Source organism: Oncorhynchus clarkii, chromosome 9 (genome assembly GCF_045791955.1).
Source record: "Oncorhynchus clarkii lewisi isolate Uvic-CL-2024 chromosome 9, UVic_Ocla_1.0, whole genome shotgun sequence".
In the NCBI taxonomy this organism is placed as follows: Eukaryota; Metazoa; Chordata; class Actinopteri; order Salmoniformes; family Salmonidae; genus Oncorhynchus; species Oncorhynchus clarkii.
In genome coordinates, this window is record NC_092155.1 from 63,970,066 (window position 1) to 63,995,902 (window position 25,837).

At 41.3% G+C, this 25,837-nt stretch overlaps 1 protein-coding gene across 4 annotated transcripts in view; it reads right to left on the reverse strand.

Moving 5' to 3' along the window:
* Positions 1–17,228, reverse strand: part of LOC139416727 (transmembrane protein 269-like) — a 29,225-nt gene extending 11,997 nt beyond the window's left edge. For 2 of the 4 annotated variants that reach the window (XR_011635120.1, XM_071165728.1), the window contains exons 1-3: positions 16,991–17,228; positions 8,143–8,203; positions 3,745–3,892 (exon numbers count right to left, since the gene is read on the reverse strand). Coding sequence is in view for 3 of the 4 variants with exons in the window: in XM_071165728.1 (XP_071021829.1) it covers positions 3,745–3,892; positions 8,143–8,167 (173 nt within the window). In the remaining variant the exon portion in view is untranslated. Of the gene's footprint in view, positions 1–3,744; positions 3,893–7,052; positions 7,118–8,142; positions 8,204–16,990 lie in introns of all 4 variants that reach the window. The other 2 variants (XM_071165730.1, XM_071165729.1) reach the window with 2 other exon arrangements.
* Between the last annotated feature and the right edge of the window lie 8,609 nt (positions 17,229–25,837).

Genomic DNA, 25,837 nt, shown 5'->3' on the forward strand with positions numbered 1-25,837 from the left:
CGCAAGGTCCCCCTGCTCAAGCCAGCGCATGTCCAGGCCCGTCTGAAGTTTGCCAATGACCATCTGGATGATCCAGAGGAGGAATGGGAGAAGGTCATGTGGTCTGATGAGACAAAAATAGAGCTTTTTGGTCTAAACTCCACTCGCCGTGTTTGGAGGAAGAAGAAGGATGAGCACAACCCCAAGAACACCATCCCAACCGTGAAGCATGGAGGTGGAAACATCATTCTTTGGGGTTGCTTTTCTGCAAAGGGGACAGGACGACTGCACCATATTGAGGGGAGGATGGATGGGGCCATGTATTGCGAGATCTTGGCCAACAACCTCCTTCCCTCAGTAAGAGCATTGAAGATGGGTCGTGACTGGGTCTTCCAGCATGACAACGACCCGAAACACACAGCTAGGGCAACTAAGGAGTGGCTCCGTAAGAAGCATCTCAAGGTCCTGGAGTGGCCTAGCCAGTCTCCAGACCTGAACCCAATAGAAAATCTTTGGAGGGAGCTGAAAGTCCGTATTGCCCAGCGACAGCCCCGAAACCTGAAGGATCTGGAGAAGGTCTGTATGGAGGAGTGGGCCAAAATCCCTGCTGCAGTGTGTGCAAACCTGGTCAAGAACTACAGGAAACGTATGATCTCTGTAATTGCAAACAAAGGTTTCTGTACCAAATATTAAGTTATGCTTTTCTGATGTATCAAATACTTATGTCATGCAATAAAATAAAATTAACTACTTAAAAATCATACAATGTGATTTTCTGGATTTTTGTTTTAGATTCCGTCTCTCACAGTTGAAGTCTACCTATAATAAAAATTACAGACCTCTACATGCTTTCTAAGTAGGAAAACCTGCAAAATCAGCAGTGTATCAAATACTTGTTCTCCCCACTGTGTGTGTGTGTATATATATAATATATATATTATATAAAATATATAAAATATAAAATATATATTATATATATACACACACACACAGTGGGGAGAACAAGTATTTGATACACTGCTGATTTTGCAGGTTTTCCTACTTAGAAAGCATGTAGAGGTCTGTATATATATATATATATATATATATATATATATATACACACACACACACAGTATACACACATACACACACACACACCTTTTCTGAAAGGCCCCAGAGTCTGCTACACCACCAAGCAATGAGCACCATGAAGATCAAGGAGCTCTCCAAACAGGTCAGGGACAAAGTTGTGGAGAAGTACAAATCAGGTTTGGGTTATAAAAAATATCCAAAACTTTGAACATCCCACAGAGCACCATTCAATCCATTATAATTTATTTTAAAGAATATGGCATCACAACAAACCTGCCAAGAGAGGGCTGCCCACAAAAACTCACAGACCAGGCAAGGAGGACATTAATCAGAGGCAATAAAGAGAACAGAGATAACCCTGAAGGAGCTGCAAACAGCGGAGATTGGAATATCTGTCCATAGGACCACTAAGCTGTACACGCCACAGAGCTGGGCTTTACAGAAGAGTGGCCAGAAAAAAGCCATTGCTTAAAGAAAAAATAAGCAAACACATTTGGTGTTCACCAAAAGGCATGTGGGAGACTCCCCAAACATATGGAAGAAGGTACTCTGGTCAGATGAGACTAAAATGTAGCTTTTTGGGCATCAAGGAAAATGCTATGTCTGGCACAAACCCAACATCTCTCATCACCCTGAGAACACCATCCCCAATGAAGCATGGTGGTTGCAGCATCATGCTGTGGGGATGTTTTTCCATTGGCAGGGACTGGGAAACTGGTCGGAATTGAAGGAATGATGGGTGGCGCTAAATACAGGGAAATTCTTGAGGGAAACCTGTTTCAGTCTTCCAGAGATTTGAGACAGGGACAGAGGTTCACCTTCCAGTGGGACAATGACCCTAAGCATACTGCTAAAGCAACACTTGAGTGGTTTAAGGGGAAACATTTAAATGTCTTGGAATGGCCTAGTCAAAGCCCAGACCTCAATCCAATTGAGAATCTGTGGTATGACTTTTGAAGATTGCTGTACACCAGCGGAACCCATCCAACTTGAAGGAGCTGGAGCAGTTTTGCCTTGAAGATTGGGCAAAAATCCCAGTGGCTAGATGTGCCAAGCTTATAGAGACATACCCCAAGAGACTTGCAGCTGTAATTGCTGCAAAAGGTCGCTCTACAAAGTATTGACTTTGGGGGGGGTGAATAGTTATGCACGATCAAGTTCTGTTTCTTATGTTGTTCACAGTAAAAAACATTTTGCATCTTCAAAGTGGTAGGCATGTTGTTTAAATCAAATGATACAACCTCCCCAAAGAATACATTTTAATTCCAGGTTGTAAGGCAAAAAAATAAGAACAAAAAATACTTTCACAAGCCACTGTAGATACAATTAAAAAGGGGAATTACACCAACAACAAAAAAGTGTTCTTCCGGACCTAAAAAAAAAATTGTATTCTAAAGTTATTTAACCACTGACATGAACTCAGAACATCCAATTTAATTATTTTACTATGAACAATTGTAATTGAGTGAGAAAAAAGTCAATCTAAAACCGCAAAAAAATAACTTGAACATAATTTGGGAGAGAAAAAAAAAATAGATTTTATAGTGCCCCCTTAAAGTTGTTTATTAACCATGTATATTGACAGAGAACAGTGCACTATTTTATATTGTACACTAAGAACTCGGGGAAGAGTTGCAGGGGAGAGAAGAATGTGCCTATTTGGGGAAAACAAAGTTGTTCATGACATGTTTTAAAAAATGTAAGTAGCTCTCCTGCTGGAAAAGGTTGGAGACCCCTGGTCTAAGGTTAACTGAGAATGGTGCAATAAACAAAAAACATAGTCAGAGGCAGTCCTGTGGGTAAAAACAGCTCGTTGATGAGAGGTCGAAAGAGAATAGCAAGAATCGTGCAAGTTAACAGGCGGGCCACAAACCGGAAAATAACAGCGCAGTACAAAAGTGATGTGCAGAACGGCATCTCGGGAACGTACAACTCATTGGTCCTTGTCACGAATGGGCTATTGCATCAGACGACCACACCAGGTTCCACTCCTATCAACTAAAAACAACAAGGAAGGGGCTCCAGTGGGCAAGCGAACACAAACACTGGACATTTGAGGAGTGGAAAAACATTGCCTGGTCCAACAAATCCCAGTTCCTGTTATGTCATACTGATGGCAGAGTCAGGATTTGGCATAAGCAGCATGAGTCCATGGCCCCATCCTGCCTGGTGACAACGGTACAGGTTGGGTGCAGTAGTGTGGGGAATTGTTTCGTGGCACACCTTAGGTCCCTTGATAATTGAGCAATGTTTGAATGCTACACCTTGTAGAAGCCATGCCCTGAAGAATTTAGGCTGTTCTGGAGGCAACCTGACCTGGTACTAGATGGGTATACCTAATAAAAACTGGCCACGAGTGTATATTATTTTACTTCAATAACGCTTTAAGGGTGGTGTTTGAAGTGTGCTGTATTATGTTTTAGAGCTAAAGGCCAGATGACCTGACCTTGTTAAGCTGCTTGTATTAATCTTGGTCTTCCCTCAACAGCTCAGCTTGTTTGGCAGGACATGTGTGTGTTAACTGTCAATATGGCAATCAAATTTGTTTAGAAAAAAAATATGCCTCACAGATTAACAAAGATGTACGCTACTGTAACATAATACTGCCACTTACAAATCCATTTACTAGTAGAAACATTCAATCCATACTATAGTTTCTTAAATCAGACACTGAAATGTATGTTCACTCACCCGTTCAGGCTGCAGAGAATAGAGGCCATGCCCATAAGCATGTTGGCCATAGACAGAGCATTGGCTGCATTTTTGCGTACAAACTCCTTGAGCTGGACACCAGTGGCGTGCTCGCTCAGAAAGAGCTTATTGGTTTGCTGGAAGAAACCTGAGAACAGTGAGGACAGTGATTGCTATTAGCTAGTGGTCTATTTTAGGTTCACTTAGCTGCTCTGAAGAGGATTGTTGCTGAAACACTACAGATATGATAGGACCATATCATATCTGAATGCCATACTTATACTGCTGTACAGTATGCCAAAAGTGCTATCCTGTTTAAACAGATGTCAAACAAACCAAACACGCAAAATAATCATTGCTATAACAATTTCGTTTTGCAAATGATCAAGTTTAACTTGTTTGGCTCATATGACTTGCTACTTATGTGGCCCCTCAACACCAGAACAGCAATCAGCAGTTGTACCAAGCACCCACCCTACAGCATTCAACCTACAGTAGTACTTGTAAACAGTATATTGAGTATATGGTATTACCTAAATACATATATGTGGTTAAGATTGTAACAATTATAATTTTTTGAAGCACAGTATTAAATCATGTATTTCGTTATCAAAGAATGAACATTTGCAAAGAAACATCATTTTTAATATACAAATTGTACATTATTTACAAACCTATACAAAACTGATTAATGTAACTAATAAAAAGTAGTAGCACTTACCAAGTAGTATGTACGTTTATTGGAGACCCACCATTCAATAGACTATTCCACTTTTCAGAATAAAACATTCAAATGAGGGGGCTGTCTCAGTATGTACAGTAAACACCATTTGATAGTGTCAATATTGTCATAGTCATATTGACTCACGTAATACTTATTTTGCAAATATACACTACCTGTCAAAACTCATTCAAGGGTTTCTTTATTTTACTATTTTCTACATTGTATTTTACTATTTCCTACATTGTACTATTTATTATACATTGTATAATAGTAGTGAAGACATCAAAACTATGAAATAACACATATGGAATCATGTAGTAGCCAAAATAAAGTTTTAAACAAATCAGATTCTTCAAAGTAGCCACCCTTTGCCTTGATGACAGCTTTTCACTCTTGGCATTCTCTCAACCAGCTTCATGAGGTAGTCACCTGGAATGCATTTCAATTAACAGGTGTGCCTTCTTAAAAGTTAATTTGTGGAATTTCTTTCCTTCTGAATGCGTTTGAGCATATCAGTTGTGTTGTGACCAGGTAGGAGGTGATACTATTTGGTAAAAAGCCAAGTCCATATTATGGCAAGAACAGCTCAAATAAGCAAAGAGAAATTACAGTCCATCATTACTTGAAGACATGAAAGTCAGTCAATACGGAAAATATCAAGAACTTTGAAAGTTTCTTCAAGTGCAGTCGCAAAAACCATCAAGCGCTATGACGAAACTGGCCCTCATGAGGACCACAACAGGAATGGAAGACCCAGAGTTACCTCTGCTGCAGAGGATAAGTTAATTCGAGTTACCAGCCTCAGAAATTGCAGCCTAAATAAATGCTTCAGAGTTCAAGTAACAGACATCTCAACATCAACTGTTCAGAGGAGACTGTGTGAATCAGGCCTTTATGGTCAAATTACTGCAAAGAAACCACTACTAAAGGACACCAATAAGAAGAGACTGCTTGGGCCAAGAAACACAAGCAATGAACATTAGACCGGCAGACATTTGAGATTTTTGGATCCAACCGTGTGTTTGTGAGATGTGGTGTGGGTGAACGAATGATCTCCGCATGTGTATTTCCCACCATAAAGCATGGAGGAGGAGGTGTTATGGTGTGGGGGTGCTTTGCTGGTGACACTGTCTGTGATTTATTTACAATTCAAGGCACACTTAAGCAGCATGGCTACCACAGCATTCTGCAGCGATACACCATTCCATCTGGTTTGGGCTTAGTGGGACTATCATTTGTTTTTCAACAGGACAATGACCCAACACACCTCCAGGCTGTGTAAGGGCTATTTGACCAAGAAGGAGAGTGATGGAGTGCTGAATCAGATGACCTGGCCTCCACAATCAGCCGACCTCAACTAAATTGAGATGGTTTGGGATGAGTCGGACCGCAGAGGGAAGGAAAAGCAGCCAACAAGTGCTCAGCATATGTGGGAACTCCTTTAAGACTGCTGGAAAAATCATTCCAGGTGAAGCTGGTTGAGAGAATGCCAAGCTGTCATCAAGGCAAAGGGTGGCTATTTGAAGAATCTCAAATATATTTAGATTTGTTTAATACTTTTTTGGTTACTACATTATTCCATATGGGTTATTTCATAGTTTTGATGTCTTCACTATTATTCTACAATGTAGAAAATAGTAAAAATAAAGAAAACCCTTGAATGAGTAGGTGTTCTACAACTTTGACCGGCAGTGTATTTATATTTATAGCGGAGACAGACTGGTGGGGAGGGAGTAAGGGACTGTGCATACATACTACTATGATTTAGTAATGGACTGTCCACACATAGTACTATACTATAGTACTGGACTATCCTCCACACATACTACTATAGTGCAACCCTGAGACATTGACTCTACCAGGCTGCTGATTCATTAAGCTGGTTGACTGGCAAAACCAGTGACCTGGAACAATGACAAACACATGGCAGCAACTTTCACATGGATGGGAAGCTATTAAAAAAATTATCAATATTTAACAGTTTGTCTGTTGTCTGTCTTTGTCATAGTTTGTAGAAATGGCATAGTAATTACTTGCAAATACAGTTTCCTTATACATGTGTTATGTGGAAACCAAGTATTATTATAACAAAGCTCCTATCAGAAGTAACTGTATAATACTGAGTAATTCCATCACAGTTATTAAAGTAATCAAAGAATGAATGTAAGGGCAATTTCATTTGACTCTCATTGAAATAATAATGACAGAATCTTGAAACATATTGAAAGGCGTTATGTATAGGTCATCTTACTTAGCAAGCTGGAAGGTCTAATCATGCAAGCTGCTTCACTATGGCCAGAACTGTTTTTGTTCCTTGCAATGCTGTGAGGGTTTTTAATTAAGGCAAACAAAGGGATCTTTGTTCTTGAGTGTCTGTGGCTCTGCTAGGGAGTTTAGATTTCACACAGAAGTTAATAAACTGAAGTGATAAAAGTAGCAAAGAGGTTGTCTTCGCAGACAAAAGACACACATAGCACTAAATAAAATAAACATAAATTAAAAAGCTTACCATAGCAACTTAACAAAACAACAGTCTAACAAACTAAAGTCTGTACGTGAAAAAGGGTTAAAGTCATGTTCCTACTATTCTGTTTTGCACACAGAACTTCGTGTGATTCCAAAGCCAGTCGAGTTCAACAGACTCTTCATCTGAAAGAAAACAGTGTATGAGACAAAGCACAAGCCAACAACAACTTCTAAGAAGAAGTTACGTTCACTTGACAAGAATGCTTCTCATTACCCATTTACATTACCTGTCTTTCGACAACCTAACCAGAAAACCCAAAATGGTCAACTATGCTGAATCAATAACCAGATATTCTAGGCTAAACAGACTAAATATAACAGCAAATATTTAAAATGTTTGAAATAACCCAGTTATGACAGAAATACACTTCTTACTCTTCCGGAAAAATCAAAATAGCCATCTTGTGTTTCACATCTCAGTGGAAAGGATACACCAGGTCTGATCCCTAATCCAGCCAGGCAATACTGTCTCACCACTGATAAATCCCATCCAAGTATCAAGCCAGACACATTCACACTTTTAAGTTAGTATTTCTGGGCCCATATTCAGTGTCTCAGAGTAGAAGTGCTGATCTAGGACCAGTTTTGCCTTTTAGATTATAATGAATAAGAAAGGGGGGACCTGATCCTACACTCTTAGAAAAAAAGGTGCAACAGTACATCAAAAAATAGAAATAAAGGATATTGCTGTAGCATTCAATTAAAATCTACATAGTCACATATATTGATGAGTAACAATATGTATTATCCACTGTATCATTTGAAAGTGGACAACCTGCTATAACTCTAATTTAGTACAAGTATTAAGGAAAAGCGTGTTCTCAGATGTGAAAAAACGACACTCACTTCCATGTTAGCTACAGCACCTAAACACAATTATTATCATCATCATTATGCCTAGTGGCTCATAGCTGTCCTCAACCCAGCTCTTCACATGCGTGGCTGTCTTTGACTTGACCCTTTGGGCTTGACTATTTCCATCTACTGTATCTACCCTCAAATACTGCATACTACAGTACCTTACCACCACACTTATAAAACAGGATACAAGTTTTGCATGATTCTTACCAGGACCTCCAGTGTTGACACAGATAATCAAAACCTTGTCATGCACGTTTGCCCAGGGGCACCCAAAAACAAGCACTTACCAGAGGATGGAGTCAGCAGAATCATGGTTCTCTCTGCGTCAGTCTGCCCACAGCACAGCAGCTGGAAAAAAGACAGCATTTAGGGACTGTTTCCAAGAAACAGATTAAGCCTAGTTCTGGACTGAAAATCATACTTAAAGGAAATAGCATTTTCAGTTAAGTTTAGTTTATTAGGATCCCCATTAGCTGCTGAACATGCAGCAGCTACTCTTCCTGGGGTCCAGAGGAAATGTACAAATACATGACAAAGTACAGAACAGTAAGACAAAAACATCATAAGATATTACATTTTAAAAAGTTATTGGAAAGACAGACAACAAAAATGCTATTTACACACTATTCATATATATAGTAAAGTTAAATTAGATCTTTAGAGAGGTGAGGCACTGTGATAAAAAATAAAAAAAGATCAACAACATATTGTAAATTAAACTTACTTTTTGCCAGAGTAAACTCTGGTGGCTGAGCTTTCCACAATGACTTGATACATAACTGAGCGACGCATTTAGTGTTTTTTGTTTGTTTGGGTATCGTGACGAAATCCATCGTCATATGTCTGATGGGGTATGTATGTCTGTTTGAAGTGTATGCAAACAGATTATACAAGTGGTTAGGCATTGTCACACACGTTTCTTAAAAAGTAGTCAATTTCTCCTCAACCATTAAACACTATCATGCATGTTTTGATGTTAGTTATGTGTTAAGGGCAAAGCGTGCTGCTAAAGTTGAGCCAGCTGCAGCTTTGCTAAGTCTTTCCTTGCTGCACCTGACCATACTATTGAACAGTAGTAAAGATGGGACAAGATCAGAGCCTGAATAACTAGTACAGTAGATGTGTCAAAAACGCAGAACATATATATTTTTTCACAACAGACATACCTCTCCCAATCTTCACAACAACTTTGTCAATATGACTTGACTATGATATCCTCCTAGGAGTTCAGCTTTTTAAACGGTCACACCCTTTATGCACAACTCCAGTTGAGGTTTAGGTCTAAGAATGGTTTGAACCAAATACAATGTTTTTGTTTTTAGATGTATTTAAGACCAGTTTATTTTTAATTACCCATTCTGACACGAACACCTTCCTAAGAGTCTTAGTGAAAACACTGGCTTTAGGTGCTGATGTGTAGAAAGTGCAAACATCAGCATACATAATCATTTTAGCTTGGCTAATCATTTGTGGTACATCATTTGTAAAAATAGAGAAGAGTAACGGACCAAGGCTACTGCCCTGAGAGATACCGCACTGTACATATCTGATGTTAGAGAAGCAGCTTAGCCAATCAGTCATCCGAGTCAATACAGTACAAGTTGAGTGCCCTTCCCTAAATGCATGCTGAAAGTCAGTAGTTTATAATGTTATTTTTCAAAGAACAAGTTTTTGTTAAAAAATGACTCAGTTTACTAAGAACAGGCAGCAAACTGATTGGGTGGCTGTTAAGGCCAGCAAAGGTAGTGTAATTACTTCCTTGCATGCCTGTGGACACAAACACTTCTTTAGGCTTTGGTTAGAAACATGGCAAATAAGGGTGGCAATAAAGTCTGCTACCATTCCCAATAGTTGACCATCTAAGTTCTCTATACCTGGTGGCTCATCATTATTGATGCATAACAATTGTTTTTCCACCTCCTCCACATGAACATGACCAAATTCAAAACAGAAATCCTTATCTTTCATTATTAGATCTTCAATACACAAATATGATGGTTCACTGTTCAATGTTATTAAACTTCTGTTTGTCCACTTTACCAGTGAAACAGCCATTGAAATTATTGGCTATATCAAAAGGGTTTGTTATAAATGACCCATCAACTTAAAACAACTAGCAAACAGCTCAGACACCTCACAAGACATGCCACCATGAGTTTCTTCACAGTCCAAGTCCAGAACAGACTCTGGGAAATGCACAGTATTACATAGAGACATGACTACATGGAACTCTATTCCACATCAAGTAACTCAAGTAAGCAGTAACAACTACACCTTATGGAACAACACGGGCAGTGAAGAGACACACACACGATATTACAATGTATGGTAATGTACCTGATCCATCCTACTCAGCACCATGGACTGTGTGCACCAGGGAGGGCGCGGTTACATCCAGGCAATAGAACCTCAAAAGGTGTGAGGGGAAGCCCAACTAGCCACCGCACAAATAAACAGACCGCATGAAGGTTGTTAAAGCGCTTGGCTGTAGCCAAGGAGAGCAACAAGGCCATCTTATAAGACAAGAGTCTTAAGAGCCACTGTCTCCAGAGGTTCAAAGTGATCGCATATAATTGCATCCTGAACCAGTGCCAAGGCCCATGATGGGGCAAGTGGCTTGGAGACCGGACGGAGACTCCCTTTGATAAAACGACAAACCAGGGGGTCAGACCCGATTGTCGTCTCACCTAGTCCTACATGGCAGGCTGAGATCGCCACCAAGTATACCTTAAAGGTGGAAAAGGCTGTGCCCTTTTTGAGCCATTCCTGTAGGAAGGAAAGAACGGCAGTGATGGAACAATGACGGGGGGCCAAGTCACGTCTCTTTTTATTTGTGGCAGTTGCTCCCCTGGGGCGACTCCGCATGTGGGCAACCTGTCCTGTGGAAGGGATGTGGGACCAGCCAGGCCAGACAATGACGCCCTCGAAAGGTTCTTTGTTTTGCATGGGAATATTCTGAACCATCACCTTGGCCTATCGGCCTGTATGTAAATGGGAACCATTTGAGAACTGAACTTGGGGAACAGTGTTGACCTGCCTCAACTTCTGGGTCTTGAGATGGGGGCACCTGTGCTACACCTCTGCCGTGTGTAAACGAGCTTGTGACCTGACGCAGGACTCCTAAGAAGACTCTGGTCAGCGAGGTCAGAGGAGCTCTGCTGGCTCCTCGAGCCCCCACACATTACACTAGGTGTGCCGCTTCTTCCATGTCCCTCCAAATGGAGCTGAGGTGGTCTCCGCTGCTCATTGCTTGGAGTGATGCCTGTGCCCTGAGGCAACACGTTGCTGGTGAGCAGACGGTCCGTGTCCCTGGGACGGAGCTGCCGGAGAAGGCTACTGAGGCTTCTTAAGGATCCTCCAGTTCTGGGAGGGAGGCCTCATGGTGACGACCTGGGTGAATGTGGGCTTCTGGGGCTTGATTGCGTGGTAACAGGGAGCCCACGTCTCCTTTAGTCGAGACTCGAACCTGGCCTGGATCTCTGATATGTCGGATGCTCCAAACAGTCTGGTGGGATCGAGCTGTCCATTCAGGATCTTTTCCGCTCCATCACTCTCCTTCTTGGTCAAATAGCCCTTACACAGCCTGGAGGTGTGTTTTGGGTCATTGTCCTGTTGAAAAACAAATGATAGTCCCACTAAGCCCAAACGAGATGGGATGGCGTATCGCTGCAGAATGCTATGATAGCCATGCTGGTTAAGTGTGCCTTGAATTCTAAATAAATCAGACGGTGATTTGCTGGTGACACTATCACACCTCCTCCTCCATGCTTCACGGTGGGAACCACACATGTGGAGATCATCCGTTCACCTACTCTGTGTTTCACAAAGACACGGCAGTTGGAACCAAAAATCAAACATTTGGACTCATCAGATCAAAGGACAGATTTCCACTGGTCTGACGTCCATTGCTAGTGTTTCTTGGCCCAAGCAAGTCTCTTTTTATTGGTGTCCTTTAGCAATGTTTATTTTGCAGAAATTCTACCATGAAGGCTTGATTCACGCAGTCTCCTCTGAACAGTTGATGTTGAGATATGTCTGTTAATTGAACTCTGAAGCATTTATTTGGGCTGCAATTCCTGAGGCTGGTAATACTAATGAACTTATCCTCTGCAGCAGAGGTATCACTGGGTCTTCCTTTCTTGTGGTGGTCCTCATGAGAGCCATTTTCATCATAGCGCTTAATGGTTTTTGCGACTGCAAATTTTCAGAATTGACTGACCTTCATGTCTTAAAGTATTGATAGTGTCACGCTGTAGATTGCTTTGTATGTTTCTATTTTTAGTTTGGTCAGGGTGTGATGTGGGTGGGTATTCTATGTTGTAGGTCTAAGTTATTGTTTTTCTATGTGTTTGTCCTGGTATGGTTCTAAATCAGAGGCAGCTGTCTATCGTTGTCTCTGATTGAGAGCCATACTTACGTAGCCTGTTTTCCCATTTTGAGTTGTTAGTGATTCTTTTTTGTTTAGTGTTTTTGTTGCACCTTGCAGAACTGTTCGTTTGTCGGTTTGTTGTTTTTGTTCCAGTAGTCATCTTTATTAAAATCATTATGAATACGTACCACGCTGCACTTGGGTCCTCTTCTCCTTCTCCCGACGACAATCGTTACAGATAGACTGTTGTTTCTCTTTGCTTTGAGCTGTTCTTGCCACAATGTGGACTTGTTTTTTTACCAAATAGGGATATCTTCTGTATAACAACCCTACCTTGTCACAACACAACTGATTGGCTCAAATGCATGAAGAAGGAAAGAAATTCCACAAATTAAGAAGGCACACCTGTTAATTTAAATGAATTCCATGTGACTACCTCATGAATCTGGTTGAGAGAATGACAATATTATGCAATGCTGTCAAGGCAAAGGGTGGCTACTTTGAAGAATCTCATATTTTTAAAATTTGTTTAACACTTTTTTTTTGTGTTATTTCATAGTTTTGATGTCGTCACCATTATTCTACAATGTAGAATATAGTAAAAAGAAAAGAAAATCCCTTGAATTAGTAGGTGTAGGGCCTGTAGGACCTGCCTTGTTGACACTGCTGTCAAGAAGGTACAGCAGCGCCTTATCATGGACATACTTCTCCTCAGCTTAGCTACTGTTGTATCAATATGTTTTGACCATGACAGTACAATCTAGGGTTACTCCAAGCATTTTAGTCATCTCAACTTGCTCAATTTCCACGTTATTAATTACAAGATTTATTCAAGGTTTAGGGTTTAGTGAATGATTTGTCCCAAATACGATGCTTTAGAAATATTTAGGACTAACCTATTCCTTGCCAGCCACTCTGTCACTAACTGGAACTCTTTGTTAAGGGTTGCAGACATTTCAGTCTCTGTAGTAGCTGTTGAGTCATCCGCATACATAGACACTCTGGCTTTCCTCAAAGCCAGTGGCAATTCATTAGTAAAGATTGAAAAAAATGAATGGGCCTAGACAGCTGCCTTGGAGAATTCCTGATTCTTCCTGGATTATGTTGGAGAGGCTTCCATTAAACAACACCCTCTGTGTTCTGTTAGACAGGTAACTCATTATCCCAATATAGCAGGGGGTGTAAAGCCATAACACATAGGGATGCACGATATATCGGAATCGGACGATATTAGCCAAAAATGTCAACATCGGCCCGATGTCTAGTTTAACCCAGATGTGCAAAACCGATGTCAAAGCTGACGTGCATACCTATATAATGTAAGTAGATTACGTAATGAAAAAGACAGCGCTACACAGACAAAAGCAGAAAAATGCTAAGCGCACACTTCCAACAACTAAACAAGTTCAAGTCAAGCAGTCATTTGAAAGAGTAAGACCTTTTTAGCGAGACAACTCAAAGGCGAAATCCATTAACGCCAAGATAATGGAATTAATTGCCCTTGACAATCAATCATGCTCTGTCATGGATTATGTTGGCTTTCGCCGACTGGTCGAGCCCTGGTACACACTATTTTTCAAATGTTGCCCTACTGGAGTTACACAGTATTGTTGAAACTCACATCCATGAGCTTCACTACTGACATTTGGTCCAGCGATGTCAGCCCCATGAGCATTATGAGTCTGACAGCACAGTGGGTCGACGATGATTTCATACTGAGGAAAGCCGTATTGCATGCTCAAGAATGTGCTGGTTCTCATAACACTGCTGCAATTTCAATGGCATTTGAGAACATGAACACACTACTGGCTCCATTCGAACAACTGACTCAGGAAATAAGCTCATCAACTGCATCTGCAGCAGACGTGATACCATACCGTCTGTCATGGCAATGAAACGCCTGCTCAACAAAACTTTGACACATACCGTGGGGTTAAAACTTGAGGCTGTGAACAAGCGATTCGGTGGCATTCTCTCTGAGCCTCTTTACCATGCTCGATGCTAGGTACAAGGGCCGCTACTTCGATGCAGACAAACAGGGTTAACGTGAAATGTTACATACACAGCTGGACAAGATGGAGACGGACACAGTGACAGTGCGCACCGAGGCCATGGACAGACAGCGCTGAAACTTCACTTCTTGACATGCATGATGAAATCCTGGTTTGGAATGAAATGATTGAACAGCACGGCAAGTAAGTGAAATCAATAGGTTTTGATTATGTTTTACTGGTAACGGGGACATACGTAAATGCCAACAAAATAACTTTTTGGCTAGTGTGGTGTGTGTGTAACCTTTAACTAGCCAAGTCAGTTAAGAACAAATTCTTATTTACAATTCCGGACGATGCTGGGCCAATTGTGTGCTGACCTATGGGACTCCCAATCACAGCCGGATGTGATACAGCCTGGATTTGAACCAGGGACTGTAATGATGCCACTTGCACTGAGATGCAGTGCCTTTGACCGCTTCGTCCGTGTGTGTTAACTATGTAACTGTATTAGAATGCTTAAAAGGCTGCACATATTTTTTTTGCGGTATCGTTTTTTTGGGCCAAGGAAAATGTCAAAAGCCGCACTGAAGTCTAACAAAACAGCCCCCACAATCTTTTTATCAACAATTTCTCTCAGCCAATCATCAGTCATTCGTGTAAGTGGTGGCAGGTAGCCTAGTGGTTAGAGCGTTGGACGAGTAACCAAACGTTTACAAAATCGAATCCCTGAGCTGACAAGGTAAAAATCTGTCATTCTGCCGCTGAATAAGGCAGTTAACCCACTGTTCCTAGGCCGTCATTGAAAATAAGAATTGCCTAGTTAAATAAAAGGTAAAAAAAAAAAAAAGAAATGCTGTGCTTGTTGAATGTCCGATATAGGCATGCTGAAAGTTTGTCAATTTGTTTACTGTAAAATAGCATTGTATCTGGTCAAACACAATATTTCCCAAAAGTTTACTGAGGGTTGGTAACAGGCTGTTTGGTCGGCTATTTGAGCCAGTAAAGGGGGCTTTACTATTCTTAGGTAGCAGAATTACCATTGCTTCCCTCCAAGCCTGAGAGCACACACTTTCCAGTAGGCTAAAATTGAAGATATGGCAAATAGGAGTGGTTGAATAAGTCTTCAACCAATGACCCGCAAGAGGGTGTGTCCCATAGTGAGATAACCCAGTCGACTAAGAGAACACTTTGCTGCATTTTGATTTGACTTTATATTCATTTGTATTATCTGTCCTAATGTATAGTCAACTTCATGACATATTACATTACAATAACTGCTATAACAATGGTGCACATAATCGTGCTATATTCAGAGCTCCAGGTTTGAGGTCTGCATTTGTCCATTATGGTAGGCCACAAGACCATTTCGCTACTTGTTCAATCCCCTGCAGTTGATAATTGACTGAGCCATCTAATTATTATTGTAGGGACTCTGATCTAGGCATAAATAAACACTGTAGGCCTATGCCTAAAGAAACTCAATCAACCACCAATCTCTCGGATAATTATATATCAAATGAATCTGTAGGAAACGTAATTGTGTGCTGCCATATGGGACCCTGGAAACACAGATCACTGCACCTGTACATAGTCCATCTGTAATAGCTCATCCAACTACCTCATCGCCATACTTGGGGCGGCTGGGTTGTTGTTGGACTAGTAACCGAAAGGTTGCAAGTTCATATCCCTGAGCTGACAAGGTACAAATCTGTTGTTCTGCCCCTGAACAGGCAGTTAACCCACTGTTCCTAGGCCGTTATTGAAAATAAGAATTTGTTCTTAACTGCCTTGCCTAGTTAAATAAAGGTAAAATACTGTTATTTATTTTGCTCCTTTGCACCCCAGTATCTCTACTTTCACATTCATCTTCTGCACATCTATCACTCCAGTGTTTAATTGCTATGTTGTAATTATTTCACCACTATGGCCTATTTATTGCCTTACCTCCCTTAACCTACCTCATTTGCACACACTGTATATAGACTTTTTCTATTGTATTATTGACTGTATGTTTGTTTATTCCATGTGTAACTCTGTGTTGTTGTTTGTGTCGCACTGCTTTGCTTTATCTTGGCCAGGTCGCAGTTGTAAATGAGAACTTGTCCTCAACTAGCCTACCTGGTTAAATAAAGGTGAAATAAAATAAATACAATTCATTCACACAAAAAAAACAGGCTCACAATGTACCAAGCCATAGCAGCCTCATCTATTATAGTCAAAAACGCTCCAAAATAATACTATCAATTTCATTTTCAAAGGAAAATCTATTTCAAAAGCAATATTTATTGTACATTTTCAAAATATGAACTACTGCAAGTTCCTAAACACAGTCAAAGTACTAGAGTATCTAGTTACAACAGATAACAAGTCGACAGTGGGCTCGGCAGTAGCCTATAGGTTGATCCGGTGGGTGTGCGCACACTACGCAGTTTCTTCAGCACCAGAGCCACGCGCATCTTCATACATTCCTCGCTGGTTTACTACGTTCAATAGTCTATACAGTGGGTAAAGTTGGGCGCTAAACGCATAATTCTCACTGTAGATAATATTATTTTTAAATCTGAAATGATTTTCAAAATACAAAAACAAAATGGTTGCTGCAATTTTATTTTATACAAAGTGCGTCACACATTGAGAACAAAGTCGTCGATCCATAGCCTCTCTAAATAAAATTGACTGAAATGCTCATAGAAATTGCATATGGGAGACAACAATCGGTTTTATGCACACTATGTAAGCTGATATGCGGTTAGTTTAAACAGTTGTACTTACCTGGAATGACCTAAAGATGCTGCTGAAATAGTGCAAATGATTGACACGTCTTGAATGGAACTAAATAATCGTATTAAATAAATCTCTCTTCTGTAATAGTTACTTCTTCATGTGTACAAAGTGGCTGCTTATCGCATTCCAATAATGATTCTCCTGTCCAAAGTATCTCACTTTGAGTCTGAGCGCGCCTGCTTTTAAAGCCCCACAGACGAATCCGCTAGAATATTCCACCGGATGTGACGCACAAACGGTCCATTCTTGTTCTGGCCATTGTAATGAACAAATTTACGCTACAAAACCAGAATTATGTGGACACCTGCTTGTCGAACTTCTCGTTCCAAAATCAAGGGCATTAATATAGGGTTGGTCCCCCTTTGTTGCTGTCACAGCCTTGACTCTTATGGGAAGACTTTCCACTAGATGTTGGAACATTGCTGTGGGGACTTGCTTCCATTCAGCCACAAAAGCATTAGTGAGGTCGGGCACTAATGTTGGGCGATTAGGCCTGGCTCGCGGTCGGCATTCCAATTCATCCCAAAGGTGTTTGATGGAGTTGAGGTCAGGGCTCTGTGCCGGCCAGCCAAGTTCTATACCGATCTCGACAAACCATTTCTGTATGGCCCTCGCTTTGTGCACGGGGGCATTGTCATGCTGAAACAGGAAAGGGCCTTCCCCAAACTATTGCCACAAAGTTGGAAGCACAATTGTTTAGAATGTCATTGTATGCTGTAGCTTTAAGATTTCCCTTCACTGGAACTAAGGGGCCTAGCCCGAACCATGAAAAACAGCCCCAGATCATTATGCCTCCTCCACCAAACTTTACGGTTGGCACTATGCATTGGGGCAGGTAGTGTTCTCCTGGCATCCACCAAACCCAGATTAGTCCGTCGGACTGCAAGATAGTGAAGCATGATTCATCACTCCAGAGAATGCGTTTCAACTGCCCCAGAGTCCAATGACGGCGAGCTTTACACCATTCCAGCGACGCTTGGCATTGTGCATGGTGATCTTAGGCTTGTGTGCAGCTGTTCAGTCATGGAAACCCATTTCTGATTAACAGTTTTTGTGCTGATGTTGCTTCCAGAGGCAGTTTGGAACTCGGTAGTGAGTGTTGCAACCGAGGACAGAAGATTTTTACGTGCTACACGCTTTAGCACTCAGCGGTCCCATTCTGTGAGCTTGTGTGGCCTACCACTTCGTGGATGAGCCATTGTTGCTCCTAGAGTTTCCACTTCACAGTTGACCGTGGCAGCTCTAGCATGGCAGAAAGTTGACAAAATTACTTGTTGGAAAGGTGGCATCCTATGACGGTGCCACGTTGAATGCCATTGACCTCTTCCGTAACGCCATTCTACTGTCAATGTTTGTCTATGGAAATCGCATGGCGGTATGCTCGATTTCATACACCTGTCAACAACGGTTGGGCTGAAAAAGACAAATCCACTAATTTGTAGGGGTGTCCACATACTTTTGTATATATAGTGTACATTATGGGAATATTATAATTGTATCCATGTTTTGAGGCTATACTGTGTTTGTTTACATTTACAATGTTTACAAATATTGAAGTAAAACAAGCTTATATTTTCCAGTCCTGGTGGGATCTGACAGACCATTTATAAATTATAGTCTTCAAGAATCAATGGGTATACATCATTTCTTTATAAGTCCAAAAATGGATGTAGCAATTGCAGATTCCCCTTTAAGACGGTTAAGTTATTTTCTTCATTTGTCAACGTATGTTCCTCTGATATGTACTGAAAACAAAGCAAAACGCAAGTCTGAATGTTGTGAGAGGAAAGCTCTACTTAGAAACTCTCACTCTAATGCTCATTCATGCAGTCACATGATCACAAGATAATTTATTAGCAGGAAAGTCAATCAATACCCAATGATTTGCCACTCTATTAATCAATAAATCACTTACAGTATTTTAGATGCACAGTTGCAAAGAGAATATCTTGACGATCCACCGTCAAATGTATTTTTATTTAGCTTGCAGTTCACTTTTTCATTCAGGTTATTAGGATACAGTAGTATGTTTTCTGACTTGCTGTTCACTTTTTCATTCAGGTTATTAGGATACAGTAGTATGTTTTCTGACTTGCAGTTCACTTTTTCATTCAGGTTATTAGGATACAGTAGTATGTTTTCTGACTTGCTGTTCACTTTTTCATTCAGGTTATTAGGGGACAGTAGTATGTTTTCTGACTTGCAGTTCACTTTTTCATTCAGGTTATTAGGGGACAGTAGTATGTTTTCTGACATGCTGTTCACTTTTTCATTCAGGTTATTAGGATACAGTAGTATGTTTTCTGACTTGCTGTTCACTTTTTCATTCAGGTTATTAGGATACAGTAGTATGTTTTCTGACTTGCTGTTCACTTTTTCATTCAGGTTATTAGGGGACAGTAGTATGTTTTCTGACTTGCTGTTCACTTTTTCATTCAGGTTATTAGGGGACAGTAGTATGTTTTCTGACTTGCTGTTCACTTTTTCATTCAGGTTATTAGGATACAGTAGTATGTTTTCTGACTTGCAGTTCACTTTTTCATTCAGGTTATTAGGGGACAGTAGTATGTTTTCTGACTTGCTGTTCACTTTTTCATTAAGGTTATTAGGATACAGTAGTATGTTTTCTGACATGCTGTTCACTTTTTCATTCAGGTTATTAGGATACAGTAGTATGTTTTCTGACTTGCTGTTCACTTTTTCATTCAGGTTATTAGGATACAGTAGTATGTTTTCTGACTTGCTGTTCACTTTTTCATTCAGGTTATTAGGGGACAGTAGTATGTTTTCTGACTTGCTGTTCACTTTTTCATTCAGGTTATTAGGGGACAGTAGTATGTTTTCTGACTTGCTGTTCACTTTTTCATTCAGGTTATTAGGGGACAGTAGTATGTTTTCTGACTTGCTGTTCACTTTTTCATTCAGGTTATTAGGGGACAGTAGTATGTTTTCTGACTTGCTGTTCACTTTTTCATTCAGGTTATTAGGATACAGTAGTATGTTTTCTGACTTGGGGCTCAAGTCATTCCTCAAATTAGTTCATTAATGTTTTCTGAACTTGGAAAGATAAACATGAAATGACCAACATTAAGTAATGCAAAAAAGTTTACTCTAAAGATTAAAGGTTAAAGAGTCACATTTTCAAACCATGACTTACAGTGGCAGGAGACTACCAGTACATAGTCCTAACGGTTGTAGGGTATGTGACACTGCCTTCATTCTGTGATTGTTTTAGTACCCCACAGGAGAAAATAAACACATTCCACACATAAACTCATTGCATTGTCATACTAAATCTGAGATTTCTAAAGAATTCAGTCCCCATGAGTCTAGCCATCCAAATTTAGACTACATTGTGTGTAGACGTTGAATTTTTGATAACAGTCTGTGCCTCTTTGTGCATCTGTGATCACTGTTGTTTTTTACACACTATGGCTTACTGTAATTGTAGTTCGCCTGTAGGCTACACTGTAGAGTACATGAAAGGAAACATGATACTACATATTTTCTAATGTTAACGTGAAGAAATGTACGTTTAGATATCAATTCAACATCAGGGTTGGGGTCAATTCCATTTTAATTCTATCCAATTCAGGAAGTACACTGAAGTTCCAATTCTCTCCAATGTTTTTTCAATAAGGAACATTTGGAATAGGAATTGGGTTAACTTTCTAAATGGCCTGGAATTGAAATTGAGTTGACCACAACCCTGTTCCACATAGACTAAAGCATTTTACTTTACAGGTCAGAAGTAAGGCAGACGAAGGATTGCTTTTACATGTTATATTCTATAGCAGCCATTAGGAATTACAGCTCCTTCATATATAAAGTAACTCAGACCAAAAGCACATTTGTCCCATTCGGCGCAGAACTCAGATTCTTTTTGCTTTCATGTGGATTGGTTCTCATTGGTTGTCCACTGAGCAGAATGCCTGAGGGCAGGAAACAGACTTTGTAGTCCTGACAGAGTCTACCATCTTGCTCTGCATTCACACAGTCAAATCCGTGAGTGGCATCATACTTGGAAAACACACACAGGCAAATAATTTAGTAGCTATGGGCATTTGTTAACTCCTGATGCTCTATACATACAGCTTTGGAAATGTGAATGTAAGCTAATTTAATATGTAAGTTGGAACTGTGAAGGATATTGACCCTTTAATATCGTCAATACCTAGTTTGTTATTATTTGTTATTGGATATCATTGGGTGTCAGTGACACATCATAGAAATCACTAAGTCATCTGTGAGCAGGTACAGTATGAACAGCTTGGAGGACATCTCCGATCTGTAGAGCGGGGGTATCAGACACGGTTATGGCTTCGATGACCACAGGACGGGAACAGACCTCATTGGGGTATTCCATCTGCAGCTAAAAAATGGTCTCATAGTCGCCTCGCCCAATACGATTGTCCAAGTCAAACCAACGCGTCCTGCAACCTGTCACACAGGCAAGACCAGCTCAGTAAAGATGACTTGATTGACATTTTGTAGATAGCAACATGTAGTCACCTCAATCAATACATATTTTGTGTTATGCTTAACTTATTATGCTCTAGTTTAATGTAATGCAAGTGTTCTTATTTATAAACACGATTCTAAAGTTTAGTTGAATATATAGACATTTTCCTAAATGTTGGTCAATTTGCTTTTATTGTTTAAAGAAATGATTAAAGAGATTGCTGTGTTTTTTTCACTATCTAATCATGGCATGGGGTTGTTTAATGACAGACATAAGTGCATTCATCTTAAGATAGTTTTGTGAAACAACCACATATCACAGTCAAATATACAGGATAGGAATATTTCATTCCAGTTAAACCATGGATATATAGCGTTCGGCAGTTGCATATCACATATCAGCTTGAATAAAGACAAACACAATTAAAGGTGCTTCTCCTGCATGGACCTCGCAATAAAGTATGTGAGGAGGATTTACCTTGGCAGAATTCAGAGGGACAGGTTAGCATCACGTGGTAGTCCTTGCACTGTCCACTTCTTTCTGTGTAGAATTGATGCAGACAAACCCAAATGTGACATCATAGCTGAGCAAAGAACAAAAATAATCTGTCACTTCAGAGGAAAGTCAAAGTTTGTGTTTTAACTTTTTCTCACTAGGAGTGTGGAAGTACATTTAAAACTCAATATAAAAAAACAAAACAAACTCTGAAATGACATTAACATTAATGAGCTAGGTGTAACGTCTCTTGTCGGAAGGCATGGACCAAAACGCAGCGTCGTAAGTGTTCGTGATTCTTTATTACTCAAAAAAATAATAATAACAAAGTGCAAAAACAAAACAATTCTGTCAGGTGCAGACACTAAACAAAAAATAACTACCCACAAAACACAGGTGGGAAAAAGGCTGCCTAAGTATGATTCCCAATCAGAGACAACGATAGACAGCTGCCTCTGATTGGGAACCACACTCGGCCAAAAACAAAGAAATAGAAAACATAGAAATAAAGAAACTAGAATGCCCACCCTAGTCACACCCTGGCCTAACCAAAATAGAGAATAAAAGCCTCTCTATGGCCAGGGCGTGACACTAGGGTTTGGGTTAAGGCTAGGGTTAGGGTTTAACCAGAATGTGGACATGAAGCTAGGGTTAGGGTTGAGCCAGGATGTGGACATGAAGCTAGGGTTAGGGTTGAGCCAGGATGTGGACATGAAGCTAGGGTTTAACCAGGATGTGGACATGAAGCTAGGGTTTAACCAGGATGTGGACATGAAGCTAGGGTTTAACCAGGATGTGGACATGAAGCTATGATTAGGGTTGAGCCAGGATGTGGACATGAAGCTAGGGTTAGGGTTGAGCCAGGATGTGGACATGAAGCTAGGTTTTAACCAGGATGTGGACATGAAGCTAGGGTTAGGGTTGAGCCAGGATGTGGACATGAAGCTAGGGTTAGGGTTGAGGCTAGGGTTAGGGTTAGGGTTTAACCAGGATGTGGACATGAAGCTAGGGTTAGGGTTGAGGCTAGGGTTAGGGTTAGGGTTTAACCAGGATGTGGACATGAAGCTAGGGTTAGGGTTGAGCCAGGATGTGGACATGAAGCTAAGGTTTAACCAGAATGTGGACATGAAGCTAGGGTTAGGGTTTAACCAGAATGTGCACATGAAGCTAGGGTTAGGGTTTAACCAGAATGTGGACATGAAGCTAGGGTTAAGGTTTAACCAGAATGTGGACATGAAGCTAGGGTTAGGGTTGAGCCAGGATGTGGACATGAAGCTAGGATTTAACCAGAATGTGGACATGAAGCTAGGGTTAGGGTTGAGCCAGGATGTGGACATGAAGCTAGGGTTAGGGTTGAGTCAGGATGTGGACATGAAGCTAGGGTTTAACCAGAATGTGGACATGAAGCTAGGGTTAGGGTTGAGCCATGATGTGGACATGAAGCTAGGATTAGGGTTGAGCCAGGATGTGGACATGAAGCTAGGGTTGAGCCAGGATGTGGACACGAAGCTAGGATTAGGGTTGAGCCAGGATGTGGACATGAAGCTAGGGTTAGGGTTGAGCCAGGATGTGGACATGAAGCTAGGGTTTAACCAGAATGTGGACATGAAGCTAGGGTTAGGGTTGAGCCAGGATGTGGACATGAAGCTAGGGTTTAACCAGAATGTGGACATGAAGCTAGGGTTAGGGTTGAGCCAGGATGTGGACATGAAGCTAGAATTAGGGTTGAGCCAGGATGTGGACATGAAGCTAGGGTTAGGGTTGAGCCAGGATGTGGACATGAAGCTAGGGTTTAACCAGAATGTGGACATGAAGCTAGGGTTAGGGTTGAGCCAGGATGTGGACATGAAGCTAGGGTTTAACCAGAATGTGGACATGAAGCTAGGGTTAGGGTTGAGCCAGGATGTGGACATGAAGCTAGGGTTAGGGTTGAGGCTAGGGTTAGGGTTTAACCAGGATGTGGACATGAAGCTAGGGTTAGGGTTGAGGCTAGGGTTAGGGTTAGGGTTTAACCAGGATGTGGACATGAAGCTAGGGTTAGGGTTGAGCCAGGATGTGGACATGAAGCTAAGGTTTAACCAGAATGTGGACATGAAGCTAGGGTTAGGGTTTAACCAGAATGTGCACATGAAGCTAGGGTTAGGGTTTAACCAGAATGTGGACATGAAGCTAGGGTTAAGGTTTAACCAGAATGTGGACATGAAGCTAGGGTTAGGGTTGAGCCAGGATGTGGACATGAAGCTAGGATTTAACCAGAATGTGGACATGAAGCTAGGGTTAGGGTTGAGCCAGGATGTGGACATGAAGCTAGGGTTAAGGTTGAGCCAGGATGTGGACATGAAGCTAGGGTTTAACCAGAATGTGGACATGAAGCTAGGGTTAGGGTTGAGCCATGATGTGGACATGAAGCTAGGATTAGGGTTGAGCCAGGATGTGGACATGAAGCTAAGGTTAAGCCAGGATGTGGACACGAAGCTAGGATTAGGGTTGAGCCAGGATGTGGACATGAAGCTAGGGTTAGGGTTGAGCCAGGATGTGGACATGAAGCTAGGGTTTAACCAGAATGTGGACATGAAGCTAGGGTTAGGGTTGAGCCAGGATGTGGACATGAAGCTAGGGTTTAACCAGAATGTGGACATGAAGCTAGGGTTAGGGTTGAGCCAGGATGTGGACATGAAGCTAGAATTAGGGTTGAGCCAGGATGTGGACATGAAGCTAGGGTTTAACCAGGATGTGGACATGAAGCTAGGATTAGGGTTGAGCCAGGATGTGGACATGAAGCTAGGGTTTAACCAGGATGTGGACATGAAGCTAGGGTTTAACCAGAATGTGAACATGAAGCTAGGGTTAGGGTTGAGCCAGGATGTGGAGATGAAGCTAGGGTTTAACCAGGATGTGGACATGAAGCTAGGATTAGGGTTGAGCCAGGATGTGGACATGAAGCTAGGGTTTAACCAGGATGTGGACATGAAGCTAGGGTTTAACCAGAATGTGGACATGAAGCTAGGGTAAGGGTTGAGCCAGGATGTGGACATGAAGCTAGGGTTTAACCAGAATGTGGACATGAAGCTAGGGTTAGGGTTGAGCCAGGATGTGGACATGAAGCTAGAATTAGGGTTGAGCCAGGATGTGGACATGAAGCTAGGGTTTAACCAGGATGTGGACATGAAGCTAGGATTAGGGTTGAGCCAGGATGTGGACATGAAGCTAGGGTTTAACCAGGATCTGGACATGAAGCTAGGGTTTAACCAGAATGTGAACATGAAGCTAGGGTTAGGGTTGAGCCAGGATGTGGAGATGAAGCTAGGGTTTAACCAGGATGTGGACATGAAGCTAGGATTAGGGTTGAGCCAGGATGTGGACATGAAGCTAGGGTTTAACCAGGATGTGGACATGAAGCTAGGGTTTAACCAGAATGTGGACATGAAGCTAGGGTAAGGGTTGAGCCAGGATGTGGACATGAAGCTAGGGTTTAACCAGAATGTGGACATGAAGCTAGGGTTAGGGTTGAGCCAGGGTGTGGACATGAAGCTAGGATTTAACCAGGATGTGGACATGAAGCTAGGGTTAGGGTTTAAGCAGGATGTGGACATGAAGCTAGGGTTAGGGTTTAACCAGGATGTGGATATGAAGCTAGGGTTAGGGTTTAACCAGGATGTGGACATGAAGCTTGGGTTAGGGTTTAACCAGGAGGTGGACATGAAGCTAGGGTTAGGGTTTAACCAGGATGTGGACATGAAGCTAGGGTTAGGGTTTAACCAGGATGTGGACATGAAGCTAGAGTTAGGGATTAACCAGGATGTGGACATGAAGCTAGGGTTAGGGTTTAACCAGGATGTGGACATGAAGCTAGGGTTAGGGTTTAACCAGGATGTGGA